At 36.5% G+C, this 15384-nt stretch overlaps 1 protein-coding gene across 1 annotated transcript in view; it reads left to right on the forward strand.

The window, feature by feature from the left end:
* The window catches only part of LOC150109560 (coiled-coil domain-containing protein 141-like), a 451763-nt gene that overhangs the window by 70117 nt on the left and 366262 nt on the right, over positions 1-15384 (forward strand). The window contains exon 2 of the mRNA XM_090409020.1: positions 8269-8391. Coding sequence (XP_090265146.1) covers positions 8269-8391 — 123 coding nt within the window. The remainder of the gene's footprint in view (positions 1-8268; positions 8392-15384) is intronic.

The following is a 15384-nucleotide window of genomic DNA, read 5'->3' on the forward strand; positions in this document are numbered from 1 at the left end:
TTTTCTTCAAATTTTCCCAATATATTTTTTTATGTCTGGTATGTTCCAACAAGGACCAACTTTTTCTTTTTCATTGTATCAGATGCTTTCTCTAAATCTTCAAAAAATTCCTCCACTTCTACCTTAGTGGAACCTTTGGTGGGACCATAGGCACAAATAAGTCTCATTGTCCAGTTCCCCATTCTGATATTTGCCCACATCACTCTACTTGAGACTGTCTGCCATTCAAGAGGATTAGCTTCGTATTTAGTGTTGAATACAATTGCTACTCCTTCTTTTCCTTGATTCTCATTGCCTGAATATAACATTTTGTATTTATTGCTCAGAAAGATCTCACCAATTTTTGTCTTTTTGGTTTCAGTCACCCTTATTATGTCGATCTGGTATTTATCTAATTCCTCAGCTAGCTCCATTTCTTTGCCATTCAGGCTTCTTATGTTGATAGTACTGATCTTTAACTGTGGTGATGTTGAGTTGGGGTGTCTTTTCAGATTTGTTCCAGTAGCTGACTTTTCGCTGTTCATCCTGGTTCCCTGGTGAAAACAACGGGGACCTTATTTAACCGAGCGACGCCCCAGCCGGCATGAAATTTTGTCATGTTGTACCATAACATCATTTTGTAATTTGGTTTAAGCCAGTAAGAATTACAATTTGGTCGGCTAAATCCCAAATTGCCAGCCCATCCTAGTTCGTTCAATATCCAGGTAGATATCCAACAGGGTGCACCACGAGAAGGTGAGGATTGGACATTAGGTCAGAAGCCATGGTCGGTTCTCCACATTCCTTTAAAGGCTATGTGGAGGTCTCCTCTCAGTTATACAGCTTTGACCCTTAAGCACACCTGATTGAATAATTAATAATTGGAATTGTTCGATTAAAACGCTTTAGCTTACGACACCAATGCACTGCGATGTAACGCCAATGTTCGTTTGCACTTGTCATTGCACGTTACGTCATTGGATACACTGCTGCTTGGGCAGTGTATTATAAGCTTGCGCACGTTATTTCTGTGAGATATGAAACGTTTATTATTGGTGTGTGTTCGTGGCGAACTATTTTTGTAAATCTTATTTTATTTTGTTAAAATAACATATAATTATTTATTTATTTATTATAGATACAAGGCTGAATTATGACGAGTGTCCCTGTTTGAAAATATGAAAAGAATTATATATTTTCAATTATCGTTACACGAAAAAATGCACTGCCATCTAACGCCGATATTTGTTTGCGCGCTTGTCATTGCTATTGATACGAAACTGTTATTATTGTTTAATCCTAGCCCTCACTAGTCTCTCTAACACCTTGACCATACTTCAGACAAGCAGAACGGCCTATAATTCGAAACTTTAGTCTTATCACGCCACCTCCCTCTTTTGAAGAGGAACAACCTTGTCCTCTTAGAGAGAGAGAGTTTAATAAGCCAAATTTATTAAATTAAAAATAAGATAAATAAAAAATTAAATTATACTATTTGTATAAAATTACATTTATTTAATCCTATGGAGTGCCCCCCCCTTTTCTCCTCCGTGACTAAATGAGGGGGTTAAATATTTTATGATTGTAGATCCGTGTGTTCACGGGGCCGGTTTGCCTCTTCTAAGGGACGAAAAACCCAAGTTTCCGGGTGAAAATATCACCTACCACCGTATGACACCGATTAACTCACCTTTAGTCGAAAGAGACCAGAATGAAGCTTCTTCACGCCATGTTTGTATAATTTGAGTCTCAGCTCAGGAATGATACCACAAGAATGGAAGAAATGTATGACAGTTCCATTGTACAAGGTGATGCAAAAACTGATGTGTCTAACTACCGAACTATCAGTATCTCTGGTGTGGTAGTGGAGAGAAGTTGGTAAGAACTCGCATACAGAAATAGGTAGAAAAACAAGCTATACTCTATAAGAAGCAACATGGGTTTACTAAAGGAAGGTCATGTTTTAGCAATTTGCTCATATTTTATAACACTGTTACTGCCGAGTTGGATAAAGGCAATGAATTCACTATGATACTTTTGGATTTTGCTTAATAATTTGATACGATACCACACGAAATGCTGTTGCATAAACTGGAGAACATGGAATTGGAATTTAAGCTCTTAACTTGGATCAGGGGATTGTTGACAGACAGATATCAAAAAGTGGTATAAGGTAGTTGTGAATCTGACAGATTTAAGATGGCTTGTGGTGTACATCAGGGCTCAGTCGATGGACCATCATTGTTCAATCTATACATTAAACATCAGGCAGGGTTTAACATCACATGTGCAATTGTTTGTTGATGATGCGAAGACAGGCAGTGCAATCAGGGATGATATCCAGCACTTACAAAATGATTTGAATAGGCTGGAAATGTGATCAAACGAAAATGGCTATCATTTTAATGTTAGTAAGTGTAAAGTTATTATTATTATTATTATTGTTCCGGGCAACTCCAAGGAGTCGACAGACTCATCGAGGAAGGCCCTAACATCATGTCAAGAACAACTATTCGACATTCACACAGTATCTATCATACCTTGCCTTGAACTCATTCACGGTCGTAGCACCCACAACAGACTCCGAAGCTTATTCCACTCATTCACTACTCTCCAAGTAAAAAATCTAGCTCTAACACCCTTGTCAACCACGCTCTTTCCCAGCTTCCATTCATGGCCCCTAGTCCTCCCACCACCAGTCATTTTTTGAAAAACATCTTCTGGATCAATCTTATAGAAACCCTTCAGTAATTTGAATGTCTCAATCAAATCTTATCACGCCAAAGTTATGCACTTTGGCGTGATGAGATTTCCAGCGGGATGTTATATTAGCGGGGTTATGATACACGAAACTGATGAAGTTAGGAACATTGAAGTGATGGTGGATAGGAATTTGAAGTTCAAAGGTCACATAACAAAAGTTGCAAATACAACTCAGAGGATAATTGCGATGTCGAAGCGAACCTTGACATGTAAGGATAAGGAAGGCATTTTGCCTCTTTTATAACACCTTGATAAGACCTTACCTGGATTACTGTGCGCAGATTTGGTCTTCAAGGTTACAAGGGGGGGGGGGATAGGGTTCCAAGAGCTGTGGAATGGATGCAAAGAAGAGTTACGAAGATTATAGGATTTAAGACAGATTCAAAGTATGTGAATTGCAGACTCTGTTTAACAGGAGAAAGAGGGGTGATATGAGAGAGAGATCTATAAACTTCTGAATGGGTGTTATAGGATTTCAACTGATGAAATTTTTCATTATATGGAAGGTGGGTAGAGAACATGGGGAATCCATGTAAGTTAAGTTTGTTCACCATCAAGGAAGGGGGAAGAGCTAGGTTTTTCTCTCACAGAGCAGTGAATGGAATAGTTTGCCTTTGGCCTTTGGGATAGTGCGTGCATCTAGTGTGAATGAATTTAAAGGAAGGTATGACAGCTGGTTTGGTTGATTTATTGCCTCTCTCAATGGGTCCTTGACTCCCTGGAGGCCTCAGATACTACTACTACTACTACTACTATAATAATAATAATAATAATAATAATAATAATAATAATAATAATAATAGAATAAAATACATACTGTATATTTTCTTGGGACAGTATGCCATAATAATGGTGTACCATTAACCACTGGCAGGACCGTCGCCAGATTAGATCGCGCCATGAGGCAAACAAATAAATATCGCCCCTGATGGATTATAAGACAAAAATATAAGAAAATCTCCAATTGCTATTTTATTTTTATTACAAGAAAAATATTAATGCAAATTAATGCTTCTGTCGCCTCTATCGATATAGTTGCTAGACCAACCAATCTTTCTTGGGTCATTGCTGTTCGCAATAATTTCAACCTATGAACACACACAAACAAACAAAACACTTAAAGTATATACATAACCTAATGAGACATTCGCTCTTTTGTCCATTGGCTAAGGTTTTTTTTTTTATTGCTGTAACTGTTTTTACAGTTTCACTCGGGTTTTAATAGGATCACGTGATCAACCGGAGAGCTCTGGAAAGAAAGTTGGCCTCCGGAGCATAGTTGGCAGAATATCGGAACATTTCTCCCTTCGATTGGAAAAGACCCGAGTTCAATTCTCGTCGTGACCAGAGGAATCTTTATATGGACTTTTTCCAACTGAAGCTGAGTTAACCGATCTCATGCGGGGTAGCAGGGTATTTTTCCCCGAAAACTTGGGAGAAAATCCGTGCGGGATGAAAACTTTATCATCTTTCACAGACCAATCAGCCTTCAAAACACACGTAATTTACAGACAAAAAATACCATTGTTGGTGATGATGGACGGTAGATGGTATTGATGGTAATAGTGTTGTAGTAGGAGAATTAAGTAGTAGGCGAGACTGTGGGATGTATGTAGCGAAGTAGAGTAGAGTGCCTTCCGCGATGAGTCCTTGGACTCCTGGAGGGTTACGTTATAATAAGAAAGTACCTTCCTGGTAATGTCTGTGGTGTTTGTTGTAATTTCATTTTCCTATAACTATCCGTTCTTTTTTTTTTTGTGTCTTTTTTCTGATGATGTAATGAGATTGCGCGAAATATAATTCTTTTACGTTTAAATTCTTTATTTTAATTTTACGTGGTTTACGTGTATATAAGTTCATCGAGGTTCGCAAATACATTTCTGTGCATTTTGTAAAACTGGTGTTTTTCGATACTTTTTAAGAATTGCATCATTGGCAATAGAAATAGAAGTTTAAGCAGATTTTTTCAAACTTGGAAACGTAATTATATAAAAATGAAAGTTGTTTGATTATTACTATTAAAATATTAATATATTTTATTACAGATTAAATTAAAAAAATCTTGCGCTTACAGTAAATAAATTAACAAATGAATTCACCCAACCGACTAACTAGTAAGTGTATAAAAAATAGTGAAGCTAAAAATGTGAGCGCAAGTCAGTCGGGTAGGTCAATATTTTGTTTAATAGATAAAAAAAAAATCCTTTAACACCTTTTATCCCCATGGAGAGCAGGGGGGAGACCGTTTTAGCTGCATCTAACTTTTGGAGAGTAAGGCGCGGTCGTTTTGTTTATTATTTGGGCAGTTATTCTATTTAATTATTAAAAATATATTTTGTTCTATCCGAGATCTGTTGTCTTCCCTACTTCCTCCAGTACAGCTCCACCAACAGAGTATGCTGTCTCCCATCGATGTATCCCAAACTTCAAGACTTTACATTTTGCTGCATTAAACTGACACTTGCTCCTGTATTTTGTAGATCATTACTCCACCTGCTTTTAGAAGTCCAGCTATAATTCCATCTTCACCTGCAGCTTTTCCATTTTGCAAACTTTGGATACTTCACATAACTCCCCTTGGTTAAAATTTGTTGCACTTCAGTTATTTCATAGCTGTCTTCTTCTTTATTTGATTCTTCATCCTGATATAATATTCAGTAAAATTCTTCAACTGTTTTTTTTTTTTTTTGCTATGGTATATCTATCTCTAGTTATGGTCCAGTCTCATAGTTTGACTGCAACCATCAGTTTATTGCTGTTGTATGAATTTACAATTGAATTTTCTTAATTCAGTGTATTCAGTTTTATTTTGTAGGTTATCTTCCAGTTTCATTTTCCTTCATTTCTTCAGAAATCTGCTCTGTGGTACCAGCTATTTCAATTCAGCATTGCAAAAGATTTTGGGTATTAATGTCATTACTTTCTGATGGATCAACATTGTCAACTATAATAAGATTTTTAAATGTACTGTTTAGTTCATGTTGATTATATTATTTTAATGTTGAGTTTATGCACATCTATATTTTGCTTTGATTTTCAAAACATTTTTCTTCTTTCTTCTTGGCAATCTAACTGCATATCATACGATGGTCATTTTCAATGTTTAAGGTTTTGATAACAGAACAATCCTGAAAAATGTTTTTATTGTTGCTGAGGATAAAGTCAGTTTCACTAGTTTTTCCATTTGGACTTTTCCATGTCCACTTCTTATGTTTTTTCTTAAAAAAGGAATTAATGATATACAGGTTTTCTTTTTCTTCAAATTCTATTAACCTTGCTTCTGTATAATTTCTCATGCCATATTCAAAATTTCCCATTGAGCTTTCATCTGATTGTTGTATACCAGTTCTGGCATTAAAGTCTCCCATTACATTTCGAAATGATGTTTTCTTTTATTGTAAAGTTGGGATACATCATGATAGAAGTCTTCTGTTTCTTTATCAGTATGGCTTATTGTTTGTGCATAGACTTGAACAAAGGATGACCTTGAGAGTGTATCTTTTTGAGATTAGGACAACAATACCTGCTATTCGATCAGATACACTGTCAAATTCTATTACATTGTTCTTCAATTTTTTTTTTGTTAATCATGAATCCAACTCCACTGATTCTTTTTCTATCTTGGTCTCTACAGTACAGTTTGTCTTCAATTTTTAATTGAAGAATTTCTTTTTCATTACATCTAACTTCACACAGTCCAAGAATGTCTCAGGATCGGCTGAGGAAATGTGGACTGCAGAGTTTGGTGGATAGAAGAAGGAGAGGTGATATGATTGAGACTTTTAAACTGTTGAGAGGTGGTTACAGGGTTGACACTGGGGAGTTCTTTCACTTCGTTGAACAGCGGGAAGGAGTGATGACAAGAGGCCATCCCTGGAAGTTACGAAAGGAAACTGTGAGCAAGAGGGTGAGGAGTGGTTTCTTTGTGTGGAGGGTGGTTGAACCGTGGAATGCATTGCCTGATGGAGTGGTGAGAGCGAGAATGGTCAATGAGTTTAAGGAGTGGTATGATAGACTTTGTGTTTCTTAAGGGGGCCTCCCCTCGATGAATCTTGACAGACTTTATGTTCTTAGGAAGGACCTCCCACGATGAGTCTTTTGACTCCATGGAGGCCTGAATAATAATAATAATAATAATAATAATAATAATAATAATAATTTTAGTCACTTTAGCTCTTCAGTTAGTTGTGCTTCACTGCTTAGAATCCTACAGTTTCGAGGTCTGGTTTCCTACAGCAGCATGATCCGGTTACCCAGGGATTTTTAGCACCTTCTGCCTTCATGTTTAACTGCCTGCTGTTATAGGTAGTGACAGTCTGGACTCTGGGAAATGAGAGCCATTTTATTGCTGCTTGTTTCATCTTGGAAAATTAGTCCATAATTCACCATACTAGCCTACTTTTGATTGGTGAATGGCAATAGTTTCACATGGGACCATCAGTCCCAAAACCACTGGTTCATGGCTCTTTATTTAGTTGATAGAAACATATAACTTATTAAAGAGGTTTTATAGTTAACCCAAAAGACTTTTTTTCGATACATGGGGAGAAGTGGGAGAACAAAGTGTCACCACTGGAAAGTGTGTTTAGTAAGGGTATGAGTATTTTTATTTATTTATTTATTTATTTATTTATTATTACATGACACCTCTAGAGAGTCCAAAGACTCATGGAGGGAGGATATCTACTCTACAACTCCCTGTTTATTTATTTTTGCTTGGAAAGTGGTAAACGGATGTGGAATGAATTGCCTGAGGCAGTTGTAAATACTTTTTCAGTGAATGAGTTCGAGAAGTATGATAGGTGTTGTGTGAATAACGGTAGTACAGGCCTCCCACAATGAGTTTTTGGCTCCATGGAGAGTACATTTTTATTTTATTTCTCAAATTAATTTAGTTGAAAAAAAAAAATGAAAAAAAAAAAAGAGGTTTCCGATTTTTGAAGCATGGAAAATATAAGGTCTTCCTAGTTGTCCACCTGCTTCTAAACAGTTTTCCAACTACAAAAAAAAAAAAAAAAAAAAAAAAACTTCTAATGCCTTTTATTCTTGCAGGGAGTAGGTGTCAGCTAACTTTTTGGAAGGTTGGTGGGCATTTGGTTTCATCTTAGCCATCATTGATAGCTAAGTTCAAGGCAATCAGTGATTTCAAGGGTTATGGGTGGAAGACAATTGCTACCATTCCTTGGTCTTAACCCCTAACAGGTGAATATTACTGTTTGAAATAATGTGAGTTTCATGTTGATTAAAAACCTGAGTTTCCAGGAAGAAACCTCTACCAAACTTACCTGTTACAAAGTTGGCTAACTCAGCAGGCAGTTGAAATAAAGTTCTTGTAGTCGCTGATTAGAATCAAACCTATAACAGTCATTCTTCTGTTGGTCTAATTCTATGAAGGTACCCATTTTCAGTTAATAATGAAATTATTTAATGCATTTGTAATTTTAATTAGTTAAAAGCTTTGTATTTAACACTTAGATGTGTTTATTTTTATTATATATATATATATATATATATTTATTTATTTAGAGCAAGAAAAGCATGCAACTGAAAATTCAGGAAATGGATCCTGCAATGGCAGAAATTGGAGCAACTCTAGAAGATGCCATCCGTTTGCTTCAACAGCATGATGAAGCACTTCACAAATTACAGGTATTATATATATGTGTGTGTGCAGTATATATTATTTCTTTTAATGTTAATCCCACCCATGAACTTATAGCACATAACTTATAACACATATCATTCTCGGGGTGGACTAAGGATTAAATTCAGGCCTCCAGTAAGTGGGATGGTCTCTCACACTAGGTGATAAAAGCTGTGTACTGTGTAAAGACTTTCACAAAAACATCCATGTGACAGTGGCAAGCAGCCATATGATTATAGCATCTGAAATTATGAACTGATGACTTTCAAATATGTGATGAAACAATTTTTGTCTCAAGAATAAAACATTCTCTTTTGAAATAATATAACTTCATTATGATATAACACTTCATTTCTATTTCATCTGTTTGAGGCCAAAATCTTTATTTTTTTCCTTTCTTGATATGAGCATACAATATTGCAGATGATAGGTGTTCATTTTAGTGTGGTATCAAGGCCTTGATGTAAAGCTGTCCACATGTGGAACATGGCTAAATACAGTGACAATCGGTGATAGTGCCACATTTGCCATCTGTTATTTAGCAGTTATTTGTTAAATGTAAATTTCTTTTGGAAATCATCATCCCATCCTGTAAAAAAACGTTTTTTCATCGGCTTAGACAGTAGTAAATAGTACTAAACAAGAAATTATATTCTTGTTTTAATCCTTTACTTAGCATAAACAAACAAAAAATTTGTGCATTAAGTATTTTCTGAACTAAACTACTTGTATACTGAGGCTGTTGATTTCACATCAGTTGCTTCATTATCTTATAATGCACAGCTTGTTTTCAGACATATATTGCTATGCATAATAGAAGGGTCACCACATATGTAATGTCTCTTTCCATAATCAATAGAAATGTGACGTCAGTAGCTTCTCTATATAAGTAGTCAGTCATCAAGGTACTTTACACAAACTTTTATTTGATCATGTTTTTTTTTAAATAAAGGATTCAAGCAAGAATATATTTCTTATCTAGTATAATTTTTCTTCATGTTCTGTTATCTAGACTTTGGAGCCAATGATAAATTTTTTAATGAGCAGTAAAATTCTGAGATACCAGTCTCAATAAGTTATTTCTCTGTGAACATGTAGGATGTCTCTGGGTAGTGTCAAAGTCATCATGGAAGATATAGTAAAACTGACACTTTAATAATAGTAATTGCAATAATTTCAGTGATAATCTTTAATTAGAAAAAAAAATTTTTTTTTTTACTTAATAAGTTAATACATTCATGGAAGAACATGGTTCATGCTGCTAGCTCAGTATAAGGCATGACATGCAGCCTGGCTTGAACATGTTAATCTGCAATTCGATTATTTAAAAATGCATACTTGCAAAAGTGTTTGGATACATCTCCAATATCATTAAAGCTACAGATATAAATCCTATAACAGCAGATGATGCCGTCGGTTTGCTTCAACATAGAATCCTACAACAGTCAATATAGAATCCTAATTTAATTGGTGTATGTCTTATTATAATTAGATAAAAATTGTAAGAATGTTGGAGAATGGTAGTAAGTAAACTCAATAAAAGTTCAGATGGATCCCAATTTAAGTTGAAACTTTCACATATATGTAATGATTAGTTACCATTATTTTAATTTAACTGTTATAATTCAATCAGTTACAAAAGTGTACTTTTGTATTATATTTTTCCATCAAGGATGGAAAGATATTGGATTATCAATGCTGGAAAGATTTATGATATAGGTTAGAAAGATATTGGCTACCAAAAGAAGTGGATAAATATGGACCAAAGGAAAGAGAGAAGGAGGAAGATTAGCTTCAAGATTGAAAGACCACTGAAGCCAGAACAGGCAAATGCCTAATCCTTGATGAGAAGAAGTTGCCATTATGGGGAGTTATTCATGCTAAGCCCAAGGTAATTATCCATGAATGCCTTGGACTTAGTTATCAGTGATGGCTAAGATGGAAATCAAATACCCACCAGCCTTCCAACTCAACCAAGACAATTGAATAATGTCTTGGTTGATTAGAGAAAGCAAATCCGTGAAAGTGTGGTAATGGTAGTGTCATGAAAATTAATTTTTTAAACATGGTAAGAAGATTAGAAGATAAGGTTAGAAGAGGAGATATGATAGAAACATTTAAATCACTAAAAGGTTTTTATAAGATTGATGCAGGGGAAATGTTTCAGCTGTGTGATAGTGGTGGAAGAACAAGAGGTCATCCCTGGAAATTAAGGAAAAGTGTGGTTAACAAGGGTGTGAGAATCAGTTTTTTCGCCTGGAGGGTGGTGAATGAGTGGAATGCATTGCCTGACTCATTTGTGGGTTCTTCATCTGTAAATGAATTCAAGAAGAGATATGATAGATATTGTTTTGATAGTTTGGGTCTCCTGCGATGAGTCTACTGATTCCATGGAGATACCCATAATAATAAATAATGATAACATAATTCAGATGATTAGCTGTGTTTGTGTAATCTTTAAATCAGCATCATATATGTACTGTATTATGATAACTGTGGTGCTGCAGCACAAATCCTACAATCCTATGTTATTTATTATTATTCTTCAGTGGCGCACCCAGGGAGGGGGCCAAGGGGCCCTGGCCCCTCCCAAACGAAAAAGGAAAAAAAAACACAAGAAAAATTTAAAAAAATCTTTTCCTAACTAAAATTCATTTTTTTATTTATGTTGTGTCGTGTCATGTCGTGTCTTCTATTTCTACTTATGAATTAGCGGTCACATATGGTAGGATTACCCTATAGCTCTCTGGAATCACTGCTGCTGTAAACGCAAGGTGAACGAAGCAGTGCTCAGGCAGACCTGAGTGCTACTTCGTTTGTCTGAGCTGGACCAGAGGAGATCACTGGTATCATGTATTGATGATCACTGCAGATGCTCAGTCATAGGTCGTATGCAATGTGTAGTGTGTATTCTCAAATCGTCTACTCAACTCGCCTCCCCCCAAGATTAAATCATGAGTGCTCGGCCCCCTCCAAGATTAAATCCTGAGTGTGCCACTGCTATCCTTTAAGTTATATGATTTAGAAGGTCTTTAAAGTTAGTAGTAAATTATTGTTGATATTATTACATGACATCTTCAAGGACTCAACCCATCATCTACACTGCTTAATGTACCACCTACACACTGCATAATCCACCATTCACCCAGATGGTGGATTATGCAATGTTTGTGCAGTTTTTTTCACCTGGAAACTCAGGTTTTTCGTCCCTCAGAATATGCAAACTGGCCCCTGTAAACATAGACAGATAAAGCCATGAATACTTACAACAATGTGAAAAGATAGGGTCCTCACCACATTCTCCTTACAACCATTGTCAACTATGAATCACATCATGGTAGTCGACCTCTTGGACAGAGACGACACATGATAAGTACTATCTTAAGCATTTTTTTGGTCATTTTTGCATTCCTGTACAAGCACTTGCCATTCCCCCCCCCACCCTCCCTAATTGCTTTCATTTTCCTGATTTTGTTTCTGCACACCTGCATTCTTCCAATTCAGCAGTACGTTTTTAAAAAATCTGAACTCCAAATTTGTTTACATTTGAACTGTCTGCCTTTATATAAGTTCTTTTATCCATTCAGTCACTCCACACATCCACAAACTACTCATGATTCATCCTTCTTAACTTGCACATTGAATTTTTTGCAATCATAGACCTCTTTCTCAATTCACCTCTATCATATCATGGCAGTGGACTTATTATGTTTACTCTCGCATTCTTTATGTTTGCTATTTTCAGTAACTCTTTCATGTCCTCCCTCAAACTGTGCTTGTCACTTTTGAAATCATTCATACCTGCCAAAACAATCAACTGCTTCAGTTTGGCTTTCTTGATTCTTAATAGCTTCACTAACATTATTAATCTTGGCATTCTTGAAGCATGATTTTATAATGCTTTTGTCACGTACTCATCTTATCATGGAATTTAGTATAAATTATATATATATATATAATTATTATTAATTTTTTTCCTGATCTATATTACTTTTATTGTTTACTATATATGTTATTTTTTAAAAATTGAGTTACAAATCAAGCACTTCCATAGCACAATTGGAAGATCAGCAGCATTGCACTCTTTGATTGGAAAAAGACCTAAATTCGATTCTTTCATTATGAGAGGAATCTTTATATGGACTTTTTCCATTGAAGATGAGTTAGCCAATCTCATACGGAGATAGCAGGGTTTTTCTCCTAGAAACTCGGGTTTTTCATCCTGTGAACAGGAAAATTGGTGATGAGAACATTTACGGACAAAAGATATAGTTGTAGTTGTTGATGGGTAGTAGATGGCATTAATGGTAGTAGTGTTGCTGTGCATAGTTGGAGAATTAAGTAGTAGAGGAGATGGTAAGATGTGTATAGCAGAATACAGTGGAGTTTTTCCCAACACTAAAGGCTTAAGTGCTGGGAAAAATGTTTGTGCTAGTCTGAAAAACTCATGATAAAAGGTTAATGGAGTGAAACAGCACTGGGAAACAATTAAAAATAATATTTAACGCTTCCAATATTTCAGAAAAATCCAGAATCTTAAAGAAATACAATCCTTGCACCACTTTCAAGTCCCACTTCAAACTAGTTACCCTTATCCACTCCACTAAAGACAAACTCCCTCCCTTTTCAGTTCCAGGTACATAAATTTTTTGGTCTTGGCCTTGGTTGACTCTTCCTGGCCACAGATGGGGATTTCAACTATGGTAACATTGATTGGAAGAGAGGACACATGTGAGAAAGGAACTGGATTTTATTCAATTATTAAGGGATAACTATCTGAGACAGCATGTAATTGAAAATACTAGGGGTTTGAGAGTGCTTGATGTGGTAATAGCATCTGAGAATTTGACTGTAATGAATATGACCATGTTGCCACCTATTGGTGAGAGTGATCATAAGGATTGACCTGGGAGATGGCTAAAGGTGTGGAATTTTCGATTAAGACAGGGTACATATGGAATTACCATGCTGGCAAGTATGACAAGCTTAGGAGATTGCTTGGTTCAATGCCATGGCATGTAAAACTGCAAGGGCTGGATGTCGATAGAGCATGGGAAGTGGTCAAGGAGCATTTATAGGAGGTTATGGCTGATTGTATACCTAGGGTCCAAATAGTAAAACAAGTAGGGGTTAAATGGATGAATAACACCATTAAGCTTGAGCAGAAAAAAAAAAAACAACTGTGGAGGGAATTTAAAGAGAAAGGTGACCTGCAGGCACACGAACGGTATAAAGCGCAGGCCAGAAGGGTGTGGTAAAAAAAGCAAAAGTGGATTATGAAAGGCAACTAGCAATGCAAGCTAAAGAGAATCCCAAACAGTTCTTTCAATATGCTGTAAGCAAAAAAAAAAAAAAACTATACACGGCAGAATGATTTTAAGGAATGCCGATGGTAAGGAGGTCACTGAATCAGTCGATATAGTGGAATTACTGAGTAAGCACTTTGCAAGAGTATATCATCCAGGTGGTGACATTGAAAGAATGAAGGAACCATTAATTTATACGGGAATTGTGATGAATGAAGTGGAGGTGAATAGTCTATTACAGAACCTTAATGTGAATACATCTGTGGGATTGGATGGTATACGGGCACGGGTCTTACGTGAAGCGGCTAAAGAATTATCAGTGCCCTTGACCATGATTGTTTAATCTGAGTCTCAGGTCTGGTTTAATCCCAAAGGTGTGGAAAGAGGGGAAAATAGTTCCACTGCATAAAGGAGGATCTAAGACTACTGTTGCAAATTACCGACCGATCAACATATCAGGAGTTGTTGTCAAGGTCTTGGAGAAAGTAGTCAAGGGAAAAATACAGGAATGGATTGATGAAAATGAGATACTGTACAGGGGACAGCATGGTTTTGTGAAGGGAAGATCATGCTTCAGTACCTTGCTCAAGTTTTATAACACAGTCACGGCTGAACTGGATACAGGTAATGGGTTTGCAGTGATACTGCTGGACCTGGCTAAGGCCTTTGACAGGATACCACATGGAATTCTAATCCGTAAACTGCAACATATGGGAATGGATATAGGGTTGTTGAGATGGATAGGTGGGTGGTTGATGGAGAGATATCAGGGAGTAGTTTATTCAGGAGTAGAGTCCAAAAGACAGCCTGTAACTAGTGGTGTGCCACAGGGTTCTGTTCTTGGACCACTGCTGTTTAATTTGTTCATTAATGATATAGGGAAGGATCTAAGATGAACAGTTCATTTGTTCGCTGATGATGCAAAGTTGGGTAGGGCAATAGTGAATGCAGAAGATGTCAAAATCTTGCAGGATGATTTGGATAGATTGGAGTTCTGGGCTAAGGAGAATGGATGTCAATTTAATGTGACAAAATGTAAGGTTATGCATTTTGGGGTGAAAAGATTAGTAGCAGTATACCACATTGGTGGAACTACTCCAGGAGATTGATGAGGACAGGGACTTGGGAGTGTTGATGGATAGGGATATGAAGTTAAGGGGGACACATTGTAAAATTGGCTAAATCAGCTCATCAACTCACTTGGTTGTTGAAAAATACTTTGACAAGCAGAGACAAGCAAGTTATTGTTCCTCTCTACCGAGCCTTGATAAGACCTCATCTCAACTACTGTGCCGCGATTTGGTCACTGAGGTTTCTTCTTGATGGGGAGGGGGTTGGAGGATCCAGAGGTGAGTGACCAAGATGATAGCAGGTCTATGTAATGAACCTTATGAGAACAGGTTGAAGATTTGTGTGTTGCAGAAATTGGTTGATTGGTGGAAAAGGGGAGATATGATTGAGACATTCAAATTGCTGAAGGGTTTCTATAGGATTAATTTAGAGGATATTTTTGAGATCAGGACCGGTGGTGGGAGAACTAGGGGACCTCTATGGAAGGTGGGCAAGAGTGTGGTTAGCAAGGGTATTAAAGCTGGATTCTTTACTTTTAGAGTGATAATGAGTGGAATAAGCTGCAAGAGTCTGTTGTGGGTGCTATTACCATGAGTGAGTTCAAGGCAAGGTATGATAGAT

Source organism: Typopeltis vanoorti, chromosome 2 (genome assembly GCF_054136105.1).
Source record: "Typopeltis vanoorti isolate ZY-2024b chromosome 2, IOZ_Tvanoo_1.0, whole genome shotgun sequence".
Taxonomy (NCBI): Eukaryota; Metazoa; Arthropoda; class Arachnida; order Uropygi; family Thelyphonidae; genus Typopeltis; species Typopeltis vanoorti.